Raw genomic sequence first — 22,668 nt, forward strand, 5'->3', positions numbered from 1 at the left:
GCAGGTGTGTGTCTTCTTTTACCTGGAGCCTCTTGATCTCCCTCAGAGCCTCGATGTGCTCCTTCCTCAGCCTCTCCATCTCCTCCAGGTCCTCCGAGTCCGACAGCGACGGCTGCGCACATACACACGCACACACGCACGCACACACGCACACACACACACGCACACACACACACACACCCCGAACAGGCAACAGATGACAAAGTAGGGTAAGAAATTACCCTCATTAAGATAAACCAAGGTATTATAAAACGGACAGTACTGTGATTGGCTGAGCCGCGTTCGAAGCTGTTGTAAAATACTCTATAAACACACACCTGTGACTGCATTACATCGGTATTCCTGCGCCACTGGCAGGGCATAAATGTTAATCGTCCCTTTAGTGCGGCGCCCGAACTCCAACGAGAGAAGAAGCTGGAGCACTGATCTTGCTCCTGGCACCGCGCGATTAAAACGCACCTGTCCAGAGCCAAACGCCCCTGTACCAGCAGAGAGGAGTGCTAACATACTGAACGCTACTTCAACAGCTGCACAATTAATGGCGATGTCCAGATAAATGTTAATGATCACCCCAAGTCTTTGAGCATGCTTTCCACTGCATCTGTGCGTTGCTTGACAACCGCTCTGCTAAATGTCGCTGCAGAACTACATTGCTCGGCGGAAGAATGATCATCTGTTATCAACAAATGATTGCTTTTTTTTGGTGCTGCGTGGTTATTTTATGAAACCTCGTGAAGTTTACGTGGTAACCGTTTTATAAAAGCAATAAGCCCCAAGACACCGAGGCTTTGCTAGGCTGCCTAACAACACCTCGGTCCCCTGGGGCTTATTGCTTTATTATACTCGCCTGTTATACTATAAATTTCTTCAAATAATATCATATTTACATTAATCGATCCCAAACCCCCTTAAACTAGTGAAGTGTTGATCTCCAGAATATATTAGGCCTACGTTATTGTTCCAGACCACGTGGCCTGGATACTGTCTGAATGAAGGAAAAAAAATCAGGCAGAAACTTGCCATTAAAAACCCTCCACAGTTTATGGGTTTAGTAAAAGGTTTATGATCTTTAGCTGTAAAGTTAAAAAATAAGTAGCTGAGTGCCTTTAGTGTCAAATTATAGTCCAAAGGTACTGACAGGGCTCATGTAATTGATAAAGTTCACGTTTTTACTGTATTAATAACTAATTAAAACAATGTAAACTAGTACAAAGTCATCAAAAATCCCTTAGACCTTTTATCAACCGGGCCATTAACAGATTAAACCCCTTCACTAACCCTTTGACAGATAATTACTCTGGATTTAATGAACATTTGGACATTCAGGGATACAACAGTGTGTTTTGGTTTGGTTTTCTTCGATGAGTTTCATTCTTCCTAATCCTGGTTATAGTTTTTTACTTGAAGGTGCTCTTTTTTATGTTGCATTTATTTACTTATTATTTTATTTAAAAAAAAAAGAAAAACATTAAAGAAGGTGGGAGGTATCAACTTCTTCCCTGCTGTATTATTTTTTTTATTGGACTGTTAAATTACATCCTGTGTGTCTGAGTGACTGTTGCAATATGAAAATACAAAATAAAGCATTAAAAAGGTTCAGTAATTTTCCGAAAACAGCTGCTCACTGTAGTTTTTAATCAAACAAACAGGAGGAAACTGCATTTGTTTGGGACTATGTTCAGCGGTGGATTAATCCACATCTGTTGCTGTAGTGAGTGTTTGTGGCGGCAGGGCGGTGTGTGTGTGTGGGACTGAGTTTATCTAAACTACAGTGTGTGTGTCGATGGTGATGAAGGAACATGTCACCCAGAGCATCTGTGTGACTCACCGATGTGTTTTTAATGGGTGTACGGGATTTGTCCTGTTGTTTCCTATTTCTGTTTTTCCCGGCAGGTTTTGCTGCTTCGTACTTTAAAAATGTGGTGTTGCTGTTTGTTGCTCTCAGGCTGTAATTGATTACTGCTCTGATACTGTGCGACCCCGGCAGTGGAGAAAATCTTTACACCCTGCTGAAGGGGAAAGTTTGCACGTCCCCTCCACCGACAGCGTCAACAGATCACAGCCGGCGAGTCCTTGTCGATACGACTCTGAGCCGCAGCTCAGTGGTCAGGACCAGCGTACCGCCACATCACACCAGCTAATTACCAGACATGAGCATGACAGGGATCGGATGAGACTCATGGTGTTGTTTCCTACCGTGTGCTGCGTGGAGATACTTTTGTTTTCTAAATCCACGTATTGAATCTGGTTCTTTCTGAAGAAAAGCAAGAATACAAAAAGGCCTAAACCTACTTTATTTATTTTTTTAAGCAGAGCTACTGTATAAAGTATTGTAAAAAGTAAAAAAGTGAAATTATCTTTTTAAATTAATACATTTGGGTTAAAAAGGTAAGTATGAGTATTTCCATCCTGCTGTGTACAAGTTGAATGTTGCCTATTTTCTACTTGTTTTTCCTTGAGTTGGACACTACATCCGATTCGGATTCTATGACTCAGAGGTGTGTACAAAGAGTCACATGACTTGGACTCGAGTTAGACTCAAGTCATATATCTGATGACTTCAGACTTGTAGCTCGACTTGGACTTTAACACTGATGACTTGAGCCTTTTGACTTGAAAATACTTGATACCTTACACCAAGCCCAGAGATTAAAAATCAACTAACATTAACGCTACTCATTCCCGCCCCGGCAGTTGGAAGAAAATTATACCAAATATCATCTCATTGGCGCATCAACAATTACGAGTTTGGAACTGCAGTGCGGGTCGAAAATTACAGACGGAGACGCAACAACGTCTGACTTAGTTCCACACTTGAAGTTGCACAAAGAAAGTCGAGGTTAATATCAACATAGTTGATAGCGAGCTAATGCTTAGCTAACTTTAGCTTAACAGCGAAATAGCTTTGCTGCTTAGCTGGTTAAATCAATGAGGCTAAAAACTCACCATTACATTGCATACATGGGTGAGGGTTTTGTGTAACCAGTGATGTGGATGGAAGCTCAGCAGGTCCAGTATAACTCGTTTTGGACAGCACTGACAAACCACCTATTGTTATTTTTAGACATACGGACTTCAAAAAGGCGAGCGTCTGCTGTGGTTCATCAGCCAGCAGCCGTGCTGCAGTGCTGGTCCTACCCGCAGGTTTGTAGGTGACTCCAACAAACTGCACAGGTCATCAGACGTGAACCTCGACCCCGGCTTGGTGACGGCCAGCTCTTCCAGCTGAGGCTTGAACAGCTCCCTGATCAGGCTCTCAAAATCTGGAAACACAAAACACCCACAAGACACAGAACTTCGCTAGAAAAACATGACATTTAAAGATGATTTAAGGGTTAAGAAACATATAGATGATTAAGCTGAAGGGAGAGTTCACGTAAGGTTAAAGCTAACATGACACTTACAAATCTTACATTCAATTAAATATTTAAAAGGCAAAGTTAATAAGCCATAGACAGATTTCTCAGAGTTCTGAAAAAACACACCAAAATTCAATCAGTAACTGCTCCGCAACTGAAAAACAACAGCCAAAATGAACAAGCTTGGGCTTTATGGATAAAGGACACTTGGAAGAACTTTGAAATACAATGAGTCTCCCTGTTCCCATCACCAGGCCAGAGAGAGATTTTAAAGTTTTACTTCCACCTAATCTAAATTATAGAGTGAATAACAGCCTTAAAACAATGACTCAGTCAACACTGCTGTTATTGAAGCTGTTTTAAACCTTCTGAACTGCAACTCTACCAAATGTGAAGCAACAGAAATGAAGCACAACAATGTCACATCCATTTTAGCCATTTGGAGAGACAAATGTGCCCCTCAAGGCGACCTGCTCAAAATGGCAACGGCAGGTCGCATTTTATTAACAGATATGGGCTGGCCCCGGGTACTGGGACTGCTGCAGTGGAAAGGTTAAAAAGAGGACGAAGCTAGAGTACATTCCTGATGAAGAACAGATTGGTTCCAGTTAACCTGAGCAGAGGGTAACTTACAGGTGAATTCACCTGGAGGAATAAGAGAGAAATTCACAGGTGATTTGCTGTCTTACCTGTGAAGGCCACCGTCCCAGCTGGATCAGCTCGTAGTCTGGACCTGACTGCCTGCCGCTGAGCCTCTGTGGGCTTCAGACCAATCAGGTCTAGAGCCTGGACACACACACACACACACAGATCAATACACACACACACAGCTCTCAGTGGTGATGCCCCTGAAACAAACATTGGCAAACAACCACATGCATGTCGCTATCAAGTGAAAACCCCGTATCTCCAAACTTTCAGGATCTGCTTTAAGCTCAGCAACCCTCCATGTTTGCAAAGATCGAGAGGTTACGAAATGTTCTATGAGCCTGTGCGGTTGTAGAATATACTCTGTTCATAAAGGAGCAGGTAATGTTTCATTGCAAATCAAAAGATAGATGGAGATGACATGGTTTTCAACTGACAAAGGGGCCAACTGAAGCCTGCCTGTGGGTTGAAGCAGAGGCTTGTTATTGATACACATTTGTTGAATGATCACATGTTGCTGATCCCGTTGAAAATAGTAAAATGAAATCATTCATTTACAAAAAAAACTTCAAAAACCCTGTTTTTGAAGCCAAAAAAGTACATTTAATCATTTTTAAATCACATCTATAACACAAAAAGTATGCAAACAGTGAAAGGTTGAAAATACTTTTCAAAAGCACTGTACCTTAGGAAATGGACTGAGGCTGTAACTAACAATTATCTCACTCCGATTGACTTTCAATTAATCAGTTAATCATTTAGTCTGTAAAAGGACAAAAAAATAGTGAAAAATGCACATTAGAAGTTACCAGAGATGCAATGTTTTGTTTTGTCTGACCAACAATTCAAAAAGCGACAAATATTCAACTTAAAGTGATGTAAAACAGAAAAAAGCAGAACATCCCAAAACAGAACCAGTTTGGTTTGTTTTGCTACTCTTCAGTTATCAAAGTTGTTTTGGATCATTTGTTTGTTAATTGACCAGTCAGCAAACTGACTAAATTATTTCAACATTCATATGGACAGAAGTTTTTCAGAAAGCCCGATGAAAGAAACCCTCTAAAGGTGTGTTCAGACAGAAGTCAAGGTGAATTTTAGAGCTGCCATGAACGCATTCAAAGCGAATGGAAAGACGAGGCATGAACCGACGCAAAGACACATCTGAGTGAGTTGAAAATGGGCTTCAGGACTACTCTGCTTCCTAAACGTACAGCGACTGGAGGGAAACGGCAGAACGAAAAGCTGGTATAAAGCTGGAGTGCAACAGAAGCTAACCTGGTTGTGGGGCAGGACTTTGGCTCTTTATTCATATGACAAGTAAAATCTGAATAAATCAGAAAAACAAACACACACCTGCTCCAACCTCTCGAGTTTGAGGCGACAGCTGGTGCTGAGGGAGCATTTCCTCTGAGGAGGCTGACTGCTGGCAGCCTCTGGAGAAAGAAAGATACAGAGAGATTTGCATTTTTAAAACTCAGCTCAGTTTGCAGCGCGTCAGTAAACAACATTAAGGTGACTCAATCAACACAAACTGTTCAGAAAGACGACAAAATAAAAAGAAACCGAACCTGTTGCCTTGAACAGAAGGCAGAACTTTTAATACAACATGGTTACATAAATTAAACCAAATCACACGTCATCTTTCATGACTCTCATGCAGAGATTTGACCTCTTTAAAGACACTGACTCTCATATTAACATGTTTTTTCTTTCATTGTTATTAGAAAGACAAGGAATCCACACAGGCAAAAGTCATACATACAATATAGTTTGTGAATTTTGCCTGATGAAGGTCAGACGACAACAAACTGATGACAGTGTCAGGACCTGCCCTCTGAGTGACTCTTGGGCTTTCTTAGTTACCTGTCTTACTTTGGAATTACTCCCTTGTGTGTCTGTTGGTTGTTTTACTTCCTGTCTTTGATTTTTTCATACTTCTGTGATGGTCTTCCCCCTGCCCCGATGTGTTTCACCTGTTCCCAATGACCCCTGCCTCCCTTGGGTTTTTCAGTCTCTGTGTTCCCTTCTCTTCTTGTCAGTTCGTCTGTGTATGATCCCTGATGTCCTTGTTTACTACCTGTGTTGGATCTTCTGTTTTTTTGTCCCTGGTCGTACTCCTTAGTTTTCCTCACGTATATTTTCCTGTCAGCTAGTTTCCTGGATTCCTGCCTGCCATCTTGTCCTCCCAACCGACTGTAGTAGTATCATTAAACTGAACATGCCTGTGAGTCTGCATTTGTGTCCTTTCCCTGTGTCCTTCTCCACATACACAGCGTGTGTCCACCTTTTCCTTTTCAACCATTCTTTTGTGCTGCTGGATTTGTGCTTTGGGTCGCTGTCCTGCTGAAAGACCCAAAACCTTCACCTGAAACCCAGTTTTCTGACACTGGGTAACACATTTCTCTCTAGAAAGCCTCGGTAATCTTCTGATTTCATCTTTCCTCTGATACATTCAAAGACTCCAGAACCAGAGGCAGCAAAGCAGCTCCACGGCCTGATAGAAGCTCCACCATGTTTTACTGTAGGTGGGACGTTCTTTTCCTTACGGGCTTCATTTCGTCGCCTCTAAACAAACCGATGCAGTTTATTCCCACAGAGCTCTACTTTGGTTTCTTCTGTCCATAGAACACTATCCCAGAAAGACTGTGGCTCATCTATGAGAGTTTTTGCAAACATTAGTGTGCCTTTCTTTCAACAGTGGTGTCCTCCTTGGCCCTCGTCCATGGTGCCCTACATGGTTTAGTGTGCGATGTAGCGTACAGGCTGAAACCACCACACCAGATTGATCCAGCCTGAAGCTCTAAAAACTGCAGTGAATTCCCTCTGTTCCAAACACCCATTTCCACCCTCAACATCCTCATTCTGAACAACATTTCAGTCTGTAGTTGTGACGTTAGACAAAAAACACGACAATTCACAATAATACACACATGGAGAAAGACCATAGGATCCCTCACTATACACAGACAGGATGCTTAAACTCTTCAGCCAATCCTAGACCAGACCTCCCGCCCGCCTCACTTCTTCCTCAGACAGGCAGCCAAACACACGCCATCTGTCCCCAGCTCTGCCTCCTCCCTGGCACTGAGTCCATCAGATCTGCTGCCCAACTTCCATTCACACTTCACAACTTACAGCAGGACATCACAGGTGTGTGTGTCACAAACCCTACTTTCCTTGTATTGTTGTTACACTGTGTAATATCCTGACATAAAAAAGCATAGAAGCAGTTTTAAATACTGTAGACAGTGGTATACCTCCCTTTCCATTACAATCCCTGTGACCATCCCCCCGGTGTCCAAATGGGCTCTGATTGCTTAATGGCCCTAAGGACTAAAGCTTCGAAGGTTGGGGTCTTTCACTGCCAACTGCTACAGCTACTTTAGTTTATCAGTGGATAGATTAGAACAAAAAACCTTCCTCACATCAACACATGGAACCGACAGAAACGTCAGGTTTCCATCACTTTCTCCTCGTGGTTTTCCGTCGTCTGAGCTCCGACTGCAGCTCTTTTAACGACCTCGTGTCGCCGCGTCCTCTTCTTCTGCGGTGGTTTAACGGCAGTGGCTGGAGAGTCAGCTCCACCTGCTGTTTATCTCAATATGCATAATTCCTAATATTCGTATAACAGTAGTGGATGAAAACCCACATTCGTTCACATTTTCTCTGGCTGCTTTTCTGGATATTTGGTTGCGATTTGTGCTTCACTTGGAGGTAAAGCTGACTATGGAGAATTTATCACATAATTCACAGCATGCCTATTAAACTGAAACAGTTAACTTTAAATTGTGTGAAGATTTGCAAATCATCCTTAATGCTACTGCAACAGAGGTTAAGAATCCATCAGCCGTAGTTTGAAATGCATTCTGAGAAATGTTGGAGTGTGGAAAAGGTCCGACCACCACTCCATCTTTAACAGAGATGAAACTCTCTGCACTACAGAGGAGGATCTAAATATAAAGAGACAGTTGTACAGTAGCTATAGTTTTAACATACATGTAGATATACATACTGTAGATGTACATATAATTACAGGTACATACCAGGGTTTGTATCACAGATGCTGTCAGTCTCTGGTGGAGAGGAGACGTGTGTCTGCTCTGTTCTGGCTGGAGACACTCGCACCTGCAAACATTAACACAACATGTTAATAATGGTTTGATAAGACTGTGTTCGTGTGTGTGTGTGTGTGTGTGTGTGTGTGTGTGTGTGTGTGTGTGTGTGTGTGTGCGCGTCATGACCTCAGTTCAGTGAAAGTGACGACTGGTGTTCTGTCATTCCTGATCTGATCTCTCTCCTCAGACATTACAGAAGGTGCTTGTATGGCAGAAGACAGACTTCAATTAATTCCTTACAACTTTCAAGTTAATTAATCAATTAAATCCCATTTCTTTCTAAGGAAATCTTAAAAGATTTCTGATGAATATATCTTCCTAAGATGCTCTTTATGTATCTGGGTACTAGGGTGTTTTTAGCCAATGCTAGCATCATGGCTGTAGGGATGGCAGTGTTTGTCTTTCAGTCAGTCCACCAATGTGATTTAGACTTGAAATGCCATGAACTCTTGAACAGTCATTCACAGCTTCCAGATGATGAATCCTACTGACTCTGCTGATCCTCTGACTTTTCATCTAGCGCCACCATCAGGTCGACATATTAATGTGTCCGATATTTTGATTTATGACCAAATGCAGGCAAAAATAATGACATCCCCATCAGCCTCAGCTGTATGCTCTGTTTAGTGCTAATCAGCGAATGTTAGCATGCTAACATGCTAAACTAAAACATTATACCTGCCTACCGTCAGCATGCTAGCATTGTGAGTTTGTTAGCATGTTGACGTTAGCATTTAGCTCAAAGCAGCACTCGGTCTAAGTACAGCCGCTAAGACCAGCTAGCAGAGCTTTGGACTCTTAGTCTTATTATTTTTTTCAGCTTGAACATTTCTTTATCATGCGTGTCTGACAATGACGAACGAGAAAGATGAAAATAATCATGGTTTGAGGATTAAACTAAGATTTAAATAAAGGTCCACATTTAATCATGTTTGGTTACATCTAGGTTTAAGGTTTTGGTGGAATATTTTTGTAAGATTAACTATGATTTGTCCCAGGTTTAAACTTAATCCTAATCTGTGCGACCCACTATAAAGTGTCGTTCGGGTCCTGGTTCAGACGACTACGTCCGTGTATGGGCTGTGCTTGATCTCAGACCTGGCTGACGTTAACTGCTGGCAGGGTTTCACTGGCAGGGTTTGGGCTGGAGGTGATCTTAGTGACCATGGCCGGCTGTGGAGGCATGGCGCCCAGCCCAGGGGGCTTTGGCTGGGGTCCACCCCCACCTCCAGATCCCTGGAGGGAGATGGGGCTGTGAGGCCCGCTGCCTGAGCTGGAGGACGACCTCCGCCTGATGAAGGCAATTTCCACCGTAGGGTCTGGTCTAAAACAAACAAGTAACATTTTTGTTAATGTCTGTGAAGATTCGCATTCATTCAGGTCACTGTGTTTCTAATTGCTATATGAAGCTTTCACCTCTCATCTCATTAGGACATTTCACCTCTCCTCCAAAAGGATTCTTCACTTCATTTTTTTAATGTGACGGATGTAGCGTGAATTAATAGCTTTTGTTTCTTATTTTGTTAAAGTAAAATCACATTTCCTGGTAACCCCTTCTGTCACAAATACAAAAAAAAAAAAGAAAAAAACCCTCCAGTTTACACTTTTATTCAATTATTATTATTTATTTATATTTATTTCACATCTGTAGATGTGTAGATCCATGATTTCAACCCTGGTCGATAATGTATTTACACATTATTGAGAGCTTTACTGGCTGAGAACCTCACACTGGATTGATGCAACCAGAACTAGTACATTTTTAGTTTGAAAATAACCAGGCATAACTTAGAACTTAGAAATTACTTGACGCACAAACTTAATCATGGACAGCCATTTTACTTAATAGCTATCGTCCTGTTTATTCTGGCTGCATTTTATTTTGGAGCTAAACTCTTCTGTTCTTGTTTCCTTGTTGTTGCAAAACGTAGTCTTTTGAATAACTTATGTCCTGGAAAAAAAACAAAACACTCTGGGTGCCAGGTATGTTGGACCTGAGTTTTGTGCGTGTCAGGATGCTCCTGGCCTCCTCATACGTCACTCCGATCAGGGACTCTTTGTTAATGGAAACCAGCTGGTCTCCGACCTGCAGCCTGCCGTCCTGAAACAGCACAGACACACACGGAAGCATTTGGATCCTGGTGTTTTCAGGTAACTTTGGGTTACGACAATTTCAATTTCACATATCAGCTTTGGTGTGAATCATGACATTTTAGTTAGTATTTTGTAGCTAAATGCACCAGTTTGGATTTAGCTTTAACCCACAGTATACGGAATTACAATGTAAACATGATGAAATAAAAGGAGGTATAGATGGGAAAAAACAGAGTTTTTCATGTGTTTGGCTTGAGGCTGTAGGTTTACCGACAAAAACCTGAGATTGCTCTGTGATGTAGATAAATGTTGGATGACAGGAGGAATTTTGGATTTATTTATTTATAAAGACTCTCAGTACATCTCATTTTTGCTAGATTAAGTATCATGTAATGCAAGTGATTCTTAGGTTTTCACATAAATCTGGGTGGCGTCTGCATTACAGCGGTGGTGAACATAGTGTTTGCAGAAGATATGCTGTTGCGTAAGCGTGTAAACAGAAACTAAAAGAGGCCGAGGATGGAGCCTCGGGGAACACCAGAGGTCTGACGGTGCTGTGAGACAAGCATCACCGACTACAACACAGAAAGTTCTGCTGGGCGAGTAGGACGGAAACCAGTGTGTTTCTGTCGTACTTAAAATAACAAAAAAGACAAAAAAACACCTCAGTGTGTTGTATGGTATTTTTATGTTGCTTTGTAAAGTCTGGATGTTTGTTCTTTCCAACAAAGCAGCTGTTTATTATCAGGCCTATATTTACATGTTATGCTGCTGAACAGTTTGAGAATCCTGAATTAGCCTGAGTTGGGTCTGACTACTGCTTTTAATATTGTCGGGTTTTAAGCCCGAATGGCACAACAGGGGTTTTTATTTTGAACGGTTTTAAGGCCACTTTCAGTTTGTTTAAATGTTGTTCTCATGCAATAAAATGATAAATAAGGGGCTGCAAAGTGGCTCAGTGGTTAACTTGTAAAGGCCCTGGGTTTGAACCAACAGAGATTCAACGTTTTGTGAGAAGGACGTGGTGCACATGTTACAAAAACCAAATGACCACAGTGAGGACCCTGACCTTCTGGCAGTCTCCTCCAGGCACTATTTCCTGAATGAACACCATTGGCCCTTCAGCACGGTTGGCTCCCCCCTTGATGACGAGCCCCAGGCCTGTTCCCTTGGCAACACATATCAACTGAATGACACTGTCACTGAGAGGAGAGAGAGAGAGAAAGAGAGAGACTCAGGATGATACTAAGCATGATTAAAAACCACAGAGCCACGCTGCCACTAACATTAAACCCCACCACCACATAATCTCCAACCCCCCCTCCTCGTCCTCGCTATCTCCCTCTCTGGGCTTCCTACACTCGTCTGTGAGTGAAAATGCTAAAGATGCTTTCCACTGTTTAAGTCATCGCTGGTGTTCCCATCCTGCAGAATCACAATCCAACAGTTTACGTAACCACCTTCCAAACAATACAACAAAAACACGTTTGGAGAGAACCTATTTTCTAACCGCTGAATATCATCACACACACACACACGCAAATGACGTTACACCGCAAGTCCAATTGTCTGATCGCAGGGTACTGTTCCCTGTTCACATTTTAAATGTTCTTTGTTGTGTTTTTGGAGGTAAGCAAAAGTAGGGAAGTGTCCAGGAATGTTTCTTCCCGTGTTTTTTGCAGGATAAAAGTTAACCTGGCTTTTTTAGTCTAAGAGAGTGTAACATATTAAAAGAGAGTGGTTCAATCAATGCTTTTAATAATGAAAATAAAAGTAAAACATACTGATAAAAAGGTATTCTACGTTCTCTTTTCCTGTCGGGGCTGCACCAGAATTTGGATCTCGCCTTTCCTGAGCTAGTAATTGAGGTTTTAGACGTAGGAGTCGTGGTGGGGGGGGGGGCCATTGGAATAATTTAAAACTAGAAAGAATTAATTTATTTTAGTATTCAATACATAGATACATTTGAAAAAGCCGTTATGAATTAATTTATTAAATTTGCATTCAAATTATACATGAATGATCTCATAGTGAAATAAATAAATAAAAACATAATTAAATGCAGTGCTTGTGAATCCATGGTGACCATGACGAAATCCGCCGCTGCCGTCTGATTCGTACCTGAAGGCGTGCGAGGGCGTGTGCACGGTGTAGGGGGGGTTGGCAGAGTAGGGGGGGGCATGGGTGTAGGCGGTGACCCCCTCTTTAGGACTGAGGAGCTGGGGGCTCTCCGATCTGGAGGAGGAGGAGGAGGAGGCTGTGTCTGTCAGCTTCCCTGAACAGAGACAAGAGAAGAAGAAAGCAGGAGAGAAAAATAGAAAGAGAGAGTGGGAGGGAGATGGAGGGAGGAGGGGGAGGAGGAGCGTTGGAGAACAATGAGTGCACAGGTTCAATCACATGAATTTGACTGTATTAGTAGTTCTAAGGATTTATTACTGTGGCATGAAAATACAATCAGAAGCTGTTGGACCGACAAACACACAGAAAGAATAAACTGGTTTTGACAAAAGTTTGTGTTGGAAGTTCAGAAATTTTTTGCAAATTCAAGGCATGTGTGGAAAGTGTTGACATATTTTAGAAGTGAGGACAGTTTTTGAAAGTTTTTGAAATTTGAGGAAAGTAAGGGCATTTCTTCTGGTCCTGACCTCTTCAAAGGTCTGTTTGAGAAGACTGGGTTTTAGGGTTAAGGTCAGAATCAGGTTAGTTTCAGTTTAATACATAGTGAATGTATTATGTGAACGAGTGTCCTCGTTTTACCTGTGGAGAGTTGAGTAGGAGAGATTCGTCCTGAAGCTGTGATATTATTGGAGCTGTACTTCTCCATCAGCTCAGCAAACTCCCTCCTGAAGGACACACACACACACACACACACACACACACACACACACACACACACACAGCAATGTGGTATCTTTAGCATCTGATAGCTTAAAAATTGTAATAATATTCCCCGAGAGGTATTACAACCCTTCACTTGAGTAAAAGTATCATTACCATAGTGTAAAAAATATTCCACTACCCCAAGACTCTTTGTTTCGATGATCTGATGGCTGCAGTTACTTTGGATAATTATTTTACATTTAAAATGAGGCACATGAAATATTGAAATATTAGAAAATCTCTCTGTATTTCCTTGTTTCCTTGCTTTCATTCTTGAACTGATTTGAAAACATGAAAATCCAGAAAACTGGAGAAACAAGTAAACTCTTCACTATAAGTACTTCTATTTTAGACAACGGGTACATTTTGCTGATGTTTCACTGACGGATAGATGTGAGTGCAGGACTGGGTGTGGTGTATTATTTGTACAGTGCAGTGTGCGTGCTGAGGTGGATGGTCTGAAGAGGGTAGTCAGATCTGTGAGTGTTTGTCTCCCTCGCATGGACACAGAGGAAGCCTGAGGTCACTGCTCACTGAAACCATCGGTCTGATCTGGGTTTGATTGGATTGGCTGTTAGTGCCTCCTAAACCGGATCTGCACGGTCACTGAGTCAAAACATCCAGAGATCAGAGGTCACGGACACTGGTCACCTGTCTGACCTTTGCACTTGAACATGCTTTTCTCTCGTTTGCCTTCAGAGCCCCGTCTGATTTAATGCAAAAGCGGCAACATAAAACAATGGCATTGACTTCTGGAATTAAATTGTCAAAACATTATTTCACATCATGTTTCTGGTAACACAGTTTAACTCAAAACACGTTAGCCTTCAAATCGGTAAAGTCATCAAAACTTGATAAATCAACAGCACTGACAGCTCCTGCAGACTCCAAAACTCAGCTCAGTAATGAAGCAGTTCAGCTGACCTCTGCTGCCTGCCTCACCTCTAAGCACAATAAGAAATTAAGAAGCTGACTATCAATCGCTGAAGGGGGGCTCTGAGGAAAATGCTTACGAGCTTGAGCCCATAAAGAACACGAATGATGCTGCTTCCACACCTGTAATTTGGCTCATTTGGTCTGGACCATGAGAATGAATAAGAGCGTTTTGAGTCCCGACCCGAACCGGACCTCGTATCATAAATAGTGGTAAACAGAGAGAAGTGGAACAGAAAAGAGGCATTTTTCCCGTAATATTGCGTGGATAGGTTAATGTGGGGTCCTTATGTTGCACTCACATCTGCACTCTTACCGTGGTGCACATATACGTGGTGACACACCGTCAACAGTTCATGGTCAGTAGGTTGATTTAATGGTACTTTTTCTTTAGGAAGTCCTTTGAATTGATGCAAATCACTTATCTACTCTCAGACAGTCCTGCGGTTGGTGTGCTTTGCTTTCAGGCCAGAAAGTCCACTTGGAGGCAGACAGAGAGCCTCCTCTTCAGGCGGTCTAGGTCCAGTAGCTCTAGTCCACTCCAGAGTTTAATAGGCAGCTTTCCCCACCAGCCTAAACGGACAAAACTGAAGGAGCAAACACACCCCAGTTCAACTGGACAGAACCACTACTGGGGCAATGAATGAGAAGCTGGTCCTGTGGGTGGCACCAGAGGAGAGGTCACGTTGTTACTTAATTTCAACTTTTTGTTTCTGTCAAAACCGTCAATGAAAAGACAGTCACAAATGAATATATTTAGTAATTTCTTTGTTGATGAAACTAAGACATAGAACACACTCCTGAACAGTGATCCATTTGTAAACTGACTGTCCCTGAACTACCCCAGAGAATTCACCAAACTCCCTGATTTTCATATCTGGACAGCAGCTTAAAAATGGCATAATCTTCTAGAGATTCCGGCCCCGATCCAATTCAACATCCTGAACTCACCAAACTATCAATAAGCTTAGAATCCACATTTGTTTTTCTGATTTTATCCTGGATGATTGCATCGTGGTGTCCTTGCTGTGACCCACTGTACCGCTCAGGGCCAGCTGCACATAATAATCATAATTTGTTTTAAGTGTGAAACCAATCACTGCAACAATCGAGGTCGAGCTTTGAGGTGAATATCTGACGCGTCGCCACAAAGCTGCTTTCACACACACACACACACACACACACACACACACACGCACACACGCACACACGCACACACACAGACTCTCACTGCTGGTTTGGTTTCGTAATATTAAAAATGAAATGACTTCTCTCTCTGCCAGAGGTGGGACGACCTTTCCCCTGCAGTCATTACAACATGGTCACTTCCTATAAACCGCTGTAAGCTTTTTTTTTTTTTTTTTTTTTAAACCAGGCTGAACCTCAAATCACCTTCTGTCCCTCACTAAATCACTTCTGATGGTTTCCCACATTTTCCCTCCTAACGTCACCTCCCACCTCTGGGACAGAGTCATCATCATTTACCGTTTTTCTTACCACTATGTCACACGTCTTAAATTCAATTAATAATGACGTAACGGACAGACAGACAAAGATCACACCTCGCTCTAATCCAATTTTCTGTGCCTATCTGTTTAGGTGTTAATCTCAGTTCACCCAACCAAGCCAGGAAGCCTCATCAAGGTGTGCCTCCACCGTGGCACATCATCGATGCCCACCCGACCCTCTATTCATCCCTTTATGCTCGAGCCCTTCATCCCCACCACAGCAGTTAATGTCACCTTTACGCTCAAACATATAATAAAACACCTCGGCTGGTGCAACAGACTCTGGGTGTACGTATAAAGCTGGGAACTGACTAAACTCCAGTTTAACACAGCTGAAGAAGAAGACCGACGTCCACGAGTAAAGATTTTAAGTCTTAAGAATCAGGGGATGAACAATCACATGACCAATTACTCAAGGGCGCAACACACCGATCAACAGGTAGCCTACCCTTAGAGGTCTGTCTGTTTTTACAGGAGCGGCACTATATCGACGCTATTCTTCACCTTCCACCAAAAACACTTTACAGCAGAGAGTAAAAAGAAAAGAAAATAATTTGCTCATTTTTGAAACCACCATTTTTTTTTTCAGGGGATACTACATGTTAAGATGCGGGGTTTCAGGCCCTGAGTGTGGGCTCCCTTCTCGTCATGTATTTTGTGTCATTTGTTGGCAGGATACAAACCAGTGAGTGATCACTCAAAGGTCAGAATATGAGGAACTGAAGGAACAGTTCCATTTGATGATTAGGACACAGAGTTCATGTTGATAAAAAACAGAAAAAACAAACAAACAAACAAAAAAAAACCTGAACCCAGAAAATGACTGCAGTATGTCCAGGGTCCTGCAAAAACTGCCCCCTGGAAACAGAGGCTGCCTGCTTTTGTTTCTGCTGATCTCTGAGTTGCTTTGCATCTCTGACCAGCTGGAGCTCTTGTCCTGAGCAGAGACCCTGTGGACAGACAGCAGAGTGTCCCTATTGTGTCAGGCTGTGTTTGTGTTGACGCGGCAGGCTGACGTGGAAAAGCACAGGGGACAGCAGAGTGCCAGATCAGTTTACCTCCCGCTGGTAAACCTCAGGAAGGCTGCCTGTCAGCCACACACATTCACCTCAGAGTTTACACCAAGGACGGATCAAACTACTGACATGCTTCATTTCTATGGGCAGTCAAAGCTTTAGGTAATGAGGCATGTTCCTCATCCGTCTCTAAAAACGTCTACAGGTGTCGGGGAACCGTCACACTGGAAATAAAAGGAGGTTCCTTCTTCTTTTGAACGGCTTCATAAACCCTGACTTTTCTCCCACACACACCTGAGGATCCTTCCAGAAAAGCTTTTGTATGAGGCCATCTTAGAAGCTTAAAGACTCCTTTTAATTATTTTATTATTTCATTTTAATTACTGAATTTGTGTCAGGTGTGTTGGAGGGCAACACAACTTGTAAAAAGTGAAAAAATGTCTTCAGACTCTCTCGCTTGAAAAAGCCCGTTAACAGCTATGTAATTTGTAATAACAGAAACCTGGTTTTTTACAGACCACAATTAATGGACTAGCAGTAAGAGAGACAATTTATGGGAGTTATTCCACCTTTATCATTTTATAAAAAACACTCATTTCCTCACTGAGAAATTTCTGAAATCATCTTGCCACATATATTTCCGTGTCTCCTAATAAACCAATATCGAAAATCCAGACAATGATGCCTTGCTTAGGTGGAAAAGTCAGTGTTTTTCAAATATGTGATAAGAGGCAACAGGTGATTTGGGGCAGGTGGCGCACGGCCTCACCAACAGAACAAAGTGTGGTTTTAGTGGTAAAAATTAGAAACTAATATAGTTCTGGATAAATTCATGACATAAAAAATCCTGTTATTTCTCATTATTCTACAGTTTTAAAATGGTGTTTTAATTGCTCTTGGCTGGAGGTCCCCCCCACCATGTCAAGAGCCCCAAGTGGGAAAACAGCAACACCCGTGTCCAAACTCTTTGGTAATGAAAGCTGATGGTACAAATCTGATGCAGGCGGGGCTGATTACCTGTCGCCTTGCTGCTATTTGATTGGCCGTTTGCCGAGTACTGCGGTGGTCATTGGCTCGTAGCTGGCAGAAGTTAGTGTTTCTTTTAAAGAAGATCAGCTGTGGTTTACCATGAACGAAGTGGATTATCTTTCACAGCAGAAATCACAAAGTCTGCCTTCTGAAGAAAAAAATGGAGATTAAACCAGCCTACAGGATACTGTTATAAACCAAACTTCTGGTAAAAATAATCAGATTTAATGTGGCGTGGTTCGCCTGGAAATAATGGCTGACTGCAGCTTGTCAAAGAAGATTTTTTTTTTCCTTCCTGTGAGTTACTGGGATCTTTCTGGGATCTCCTGATCTTTCTGAAAGGATTACCAAAACATGAAAGCACCAGAGGTTTGGACAACGCTGTAAAACTGGACTCTACAAAGCAAACACAGCTAAAAAACTGATGGCACATTCAAACTGACCTGAGAGAGTCGGAGTATCACCTGGATTAAAACCGCTTGGAAAATGTGAAAGAGCGCATTTTGTCAAATCAAAAAATTTAAATATTGTGTCATTTTCTGGTCTTGCATGTGTCCTAAGTTGTTGTTGTTGCCTCAGCATTTTTTTCCACCTAGAAACGACATTGGATGCGATGGATATGAATTAACGAATGAGGCTGTTGGAAACAGGTAAAATAATAAAAATAGTGACGTTACTTCTTCTTCAACTACTTTAGGCTGCCGCTCACTGGTACATACCTCCACTAAACCTGAATCCATGGATACCAAAGAATAACACCACATACACACCATGGAGTGTCTGTGTGTGTGTGTGTGTGTGGGTGTCATCTTATGCTGATACAAAATGAACCTCTGGTATTTCAAAAGACTTTTCCACCTACTGAGTTTATATGGAACACAAACTACTTAATGTAGTAGGACTATTTTTACATTCATCAAAATAAAAATCAAATCAGTCGTTCTACAGGGCACAAATCACGATCACCAGACAACAAAGTGTGTCCTCGGTTAACCTCGGTTACGTGACAGGGACACCTACGGAGACACGCGTCAGCACAAAGACGACAACACGACAAAACATGCAGATAAGGACATTCTTTTTGACTGATCTGACATCAAAAGCTCTTTCAAGTTAAATCCCCAGACAGACGTAAATGTTTTATGGACAAATATATGTATTTCACTTTCACTGTGTTTACCTTGCAAGAAAATAACAGATTTTGAACGTCCTGGGTTAAAGAAAGCAGCATCAAGGTGATTACTTCACAGTAAAAGTGATGCGTTTCTTTACCTGGACTCATCGTCTCTGGCAATTAGCAGGGACATGTGATTCGAGAGCGAGGCTGTCCTCAAGATCTCCACGGCCCTATCAGGAAACAGGACAGAAACGTAACCATTAGCAGCTGTGACGTTACCGCTGACACATGTCATATATACATGCTGTGTAAAAAAAAAAATGTAGGACTGGTTTAGCAAAGGGGTCATTTAACTGTACAACTGAGGGAAGAGTCCTACATTTTCCCGCTGAAAGCATGAGGCAATTACAGTCCTAGCTGCATCAAATGCTAAAAAAATGAACAAGAACTGAAATATTTAACATACCTCTTACATTAAAATACTTGGGTACACACACACAAACACACACACACACACACACACACACACACACACACACACACACACACACACACAGACTGATAAACTGTGGACACAGCACACACAATCCAGCTCACCTCTCATTGGTGACCCCTCTCAAACTGATGTTATTGACATCCAAAATCAGGTCACCTGACTTAAGCCGACCTGAAATAGAGAGTGACAGAAAGACAGACAGACAGGTGAGGGATAATAATAATAATAATAATAATAATAATAATAATAATAATAATAATAATAATAATAATAATAATAATAAGAATAATAAGAATAAGAATAAGAATAAGAATAAGAATAAGAATAACAACAACAACAACAACTTTCTGAGTATTTCTCCCACTACAAGACAAAAGAGCAAAAAGCTACCTACCGTCCAGAGCTGCCAAACCACCAGCTACCACCCGCTTGATGTAGATACCAAACTCTTCTCCTGTCAGCTCCCGGTAACCCCCGATTATTTTAACACCTGTGAACAGACATTGACGATCTCAGGTTAGTTAGGAAACTGAAGAAATGTCTGAATTTAGACGAAAAACAAACCATCCGTTGATTTGACACTGCCTTCCACTGTTGACAGGCACGCAGGTAAAAATGCTGTATTTTCACACACTGAGCTGCAGTTCAGAGACAAGTCAGAAGACACTAATGATGATTCAGAGGTCAGGGAGGTCACGAGAAGATGCTCACCGAGTCCCTTCTTGCAATCGCAGAACTCCAGCCGCTGTACGGCTCGGTTGATGCCGTGCGGGCCCATGATCGTCCTGGCAACAAGCAAAAACACAACAGATTCAAAAACATATCAACATCCTGCCTCATCCAAAGCCTCTCTCTCTCTCTCCTCAGTGCTCTGCTGCACAAAATAATCAAATCATCACAGGGTTTTGTCATTGTCTCCCCCCTCCCTCCTTCCCTCCCTCCCTCCCTCCCTCCCACCTCCACCCAGCCACATCCAAACCAATAAAATCTGTCGCCTCTTAAATGGCACAGCGGTTCAACCATACTGTGACCTGGATATTAGGAAGCTCCGACATACACAAACAATGATTAAAAACAGTCACCGTCAAATGAACATTACCGAGCAATTATTAGGGCCACAGCGGTCCCTGCGGTGACTCGACCCCTGTGTGTGTGTGCGTGTGTGCAGAGAGATTTGTGGGTGAGAAGGTTCAGATTAAAGCTGGAGAGATTCGTGCTGTCTCCTGGTCTGCTGGCGTGAGCAGAGGTTGTTTTAGATGCTTACATGTGAGTGTGTGATCATCAGCGTTTGTGTAGAGACAGCAGCTACGGTCAGGGACAGACTGACTTCACAGGAGGTGGCCCCAGGAGGTTTTTGGTGCCTCTAGCAAAATGGGAGGTAACACAACTAACTAAAGAAAACTTCAAGGGTCAGTTCACTCTAATTACCACAACGACAACGACGACGGCGACAAATACATGCCGAGGTTTAGAAGCTACAAAGAAACTGTGCGGCTTAAAACGCACCATGTTACACCATGTAACTTTTCCTTTTTTACTTGAAATATGCTCCAAAACGTGTTTTACCAGTGGAGAAGTGCTATGTAAGACTTCTGTGACCCAGACTCAATCAACAGCCCGGCAGCAGTGCAGAGATATCCCCTTCTAAAGTTTTTGAGTGAGCCTTGCCCTTGTAACAGATCAGAGAAGGCCAAAGGGTGGGAGCTCACAGCTGTCAATATATACGTCAGCAACAGGCAGACTTTGAATATTTAAAGCAGTATTATCTGACTGTTTTCACCATTTTGGGGGCAGCACAAAAAGCTGGATGTACAACACTAACATATCATCAGCTCTTAAGTTGATGGATTGTTGAACCTGTGATCAAACAGCTGCTTATTTCCACATCCAGCAGTTACAGAGCAACATGATCCTTCATTTGGTGCTGGTGTTTGTGTCACCTGATGAATCTAGGTCCAGTACTCCCTCTCTTTTAGCTCTGGTTTTGGTCTCCACCAGCTCCTGAGGGAAATATCTGGCTATTTAGCTGCCTAATGCTCCACTATGTTCACCAGCTGGTGTCTGACTGTGTCTGTCTGCTGTTTGCTGCTGAGCAGGTAGTGGACAGTTTTTACAGCTGTTTTCTCTGAAAAACAGCTGCCTGCTGCTCCTGGAAACGAGGGCTCAGACTCAGCCAAACAGCTGAGCTGAAAGATGCTCAAAGCTCTGTAGAGCTGTTGATAATTCTGTTTGGCGTTGCCACTACAGCAGACTCCTTTCACATGGCACATAGTTATTTAACCTATTGTTAATATAAAAATATCTATTAATTATTTTGCCCCTGAATTGAAAGAATGTGGTAATTAAAAAGGCAATGTAAATACATTTACTTTTTAATGGTCAGAGACCTGAAAGACTTGCATCATGACTGGAAAATTGATTATGAAGCCATGTGACTTGTCTCTACTGAGACCTCCCCCTCAAAAACAGTTGTGCTCAAAAGCAATTTGTCTTTTGGAAAATGTTTTGAATACAGCCGTAACTGCTGACACGTTTCTTTAGGAACAATATTCTACAGAAGCTAAAGAAAAACTCTACTGAAAACTGAAAACACTTACACATCATGCTCCTCTCCAGGCCGAGTAAATTCTGTAAAACTTAGTTTTTGTTTTTGTTGTTTAGGAATATTTTTACCTGACATCATTTATTTCATGCGGAATTTATAATGCAAATCTACACAGTAACCTGTGCCTTTACCCATCAGCTAAATGTAGTGAAGTCAGAAGTACAAAATTTCCCACTGCATTGCAGTGGAGGACAAGCAAGAAGTCTCAAGACAGATACAAGGACCTCTAAGGTGTACTGGAGTGCTGAACTGTTACTTCACACCTCTGTCAGTAAAATCCGGTAAAAATGAAGCTCAGTTCGTGACCGTTTGACTGTTTGAGTGCTCTGACGTCATCTTGGTATCTCTCTTTTTCGTTGTCATTTAAAGGGAAGCTGTGAGGAAGCACTGCTATCAGGAAGTCGGGTTACATATACCGTGTTTTATGCAAGGGATAATGTAAGGTTTCCGAGGTGAAGCAGAGGTCACCCTGATCTCCCTGGAGAGCCTTATTTTTTAAATAACAACATTATCCATCCTAACACACAGTCACCACCCAAATATATTATGAATATATATCATGACAGACGAGCTGTCAGGATTTAGAATGTTAAGTCAAGACATTCGGCGAGCTGAGGCTGCAGCATTCTGGATAAAACCAGGAGCACGAATTTTGACAAGCACGTTATCCACGTCTACCATTCATCGCATCTCGTTCTTCTCGATGACGGCAGACTTTTCACCACGTCTGACCCTTCGGAGCAGCTATGAACACTCTTTCCTTTAGACATGGTTTTGACGACACAACATATAAACTAGTTTGTTTGAAGCATATCGGGACCTTAAGAGATCACACACTTTGCTCGCATGTGACTGCAACCTGTCAATT

At 42.2% G+C, this 22,668-nt stretch overlaps 1 protein-coding gene across 9 annotated transcripts in view; it reads right to left on the reverse strand.

Annotated features, from left to right (window-relative positions):
- stxbp4 (syntaxin binding protein 4) overlaps window positions 1–22,668 on the reverse strand; it is a 60,711-nt gene that overhangs the window by 31,167 nt on the left and 6,876 nt on the right. For all 9 annotated transcript variants that reach the window (XR_005708169.1, XM_040136242.1, XM_040136241.1 and 6 more), the window contains 14 exons: window positions 19,907–19,980; window positions 19,590–19,685; window positions 19,297–19,366; window positions 18,855–18,929; window positions 12,974–13,059; window positions 12,338–12,491; window positions 11,286–11,418; window positions 10,117–10,223; window positions 9,221–9,446; window positions 8,051–8,132; window positions 5,361–5,440; window positions 4,049–4,145; window positions 3,139–3,263; window positions 23–112 (listed from right to left, as the gene is read on the reverse strand). Coding sequence is in view for 8 of the 9 variants with exons in the window: in XM_040136239.1 (XP_039992173.1) it covers window positions 23–112; window positions 3,139–3,263; window positions 4,049–4,145; window positions 5,361–5,440; window positions 8,051–8,132; window positions 9,221–9,446; window positions 10,117–10,223; window positions 11,286–11,418; window positions 12,338–12,491; window positions 12,974–13,059; window positions 18,855–18,929; window positions 19,297–19,366; window positions 19,590–19,685; window positions 19,907–19,980 (1,495 nt within the window). In the remaining variant the exon portion in view is untranslated. The remainder of the gene's footprint in view (window positions 1–22; window positions 113–3,138; window positions 3,264–4,048; window positions 4,146–5,360; window positions 5,441–8,050; window positions 8,133–9,220; window positions 9,447–10,116; window positions 10,224–11,285; window positions 11,419–12,337; window positions 12,492–12,973; window positions 13,060–18,854; window positions 18,930–19,296; window positions 19,367–19,589; window positions 19,686–19,906; window positions 19,981–22,668) is intronic.

The sequence above is a fragment of the Xiphias gladius genome, chromosome 9, assembly GCF_016859285.1.
Source record: "Xiphias gladius isolate SHS-SW01 ecotype Sanya breed wild chromosome 9, ASM1685928v1, whole genome shotgun sequence".
In the NCBI taxonomy this organism is placed as follows: Eukaryota; Metazoa; Chordata; class Actinopteri; order Istiophoriformes; family Xiphiidae; genus Xiphias; species Xiphias gladius.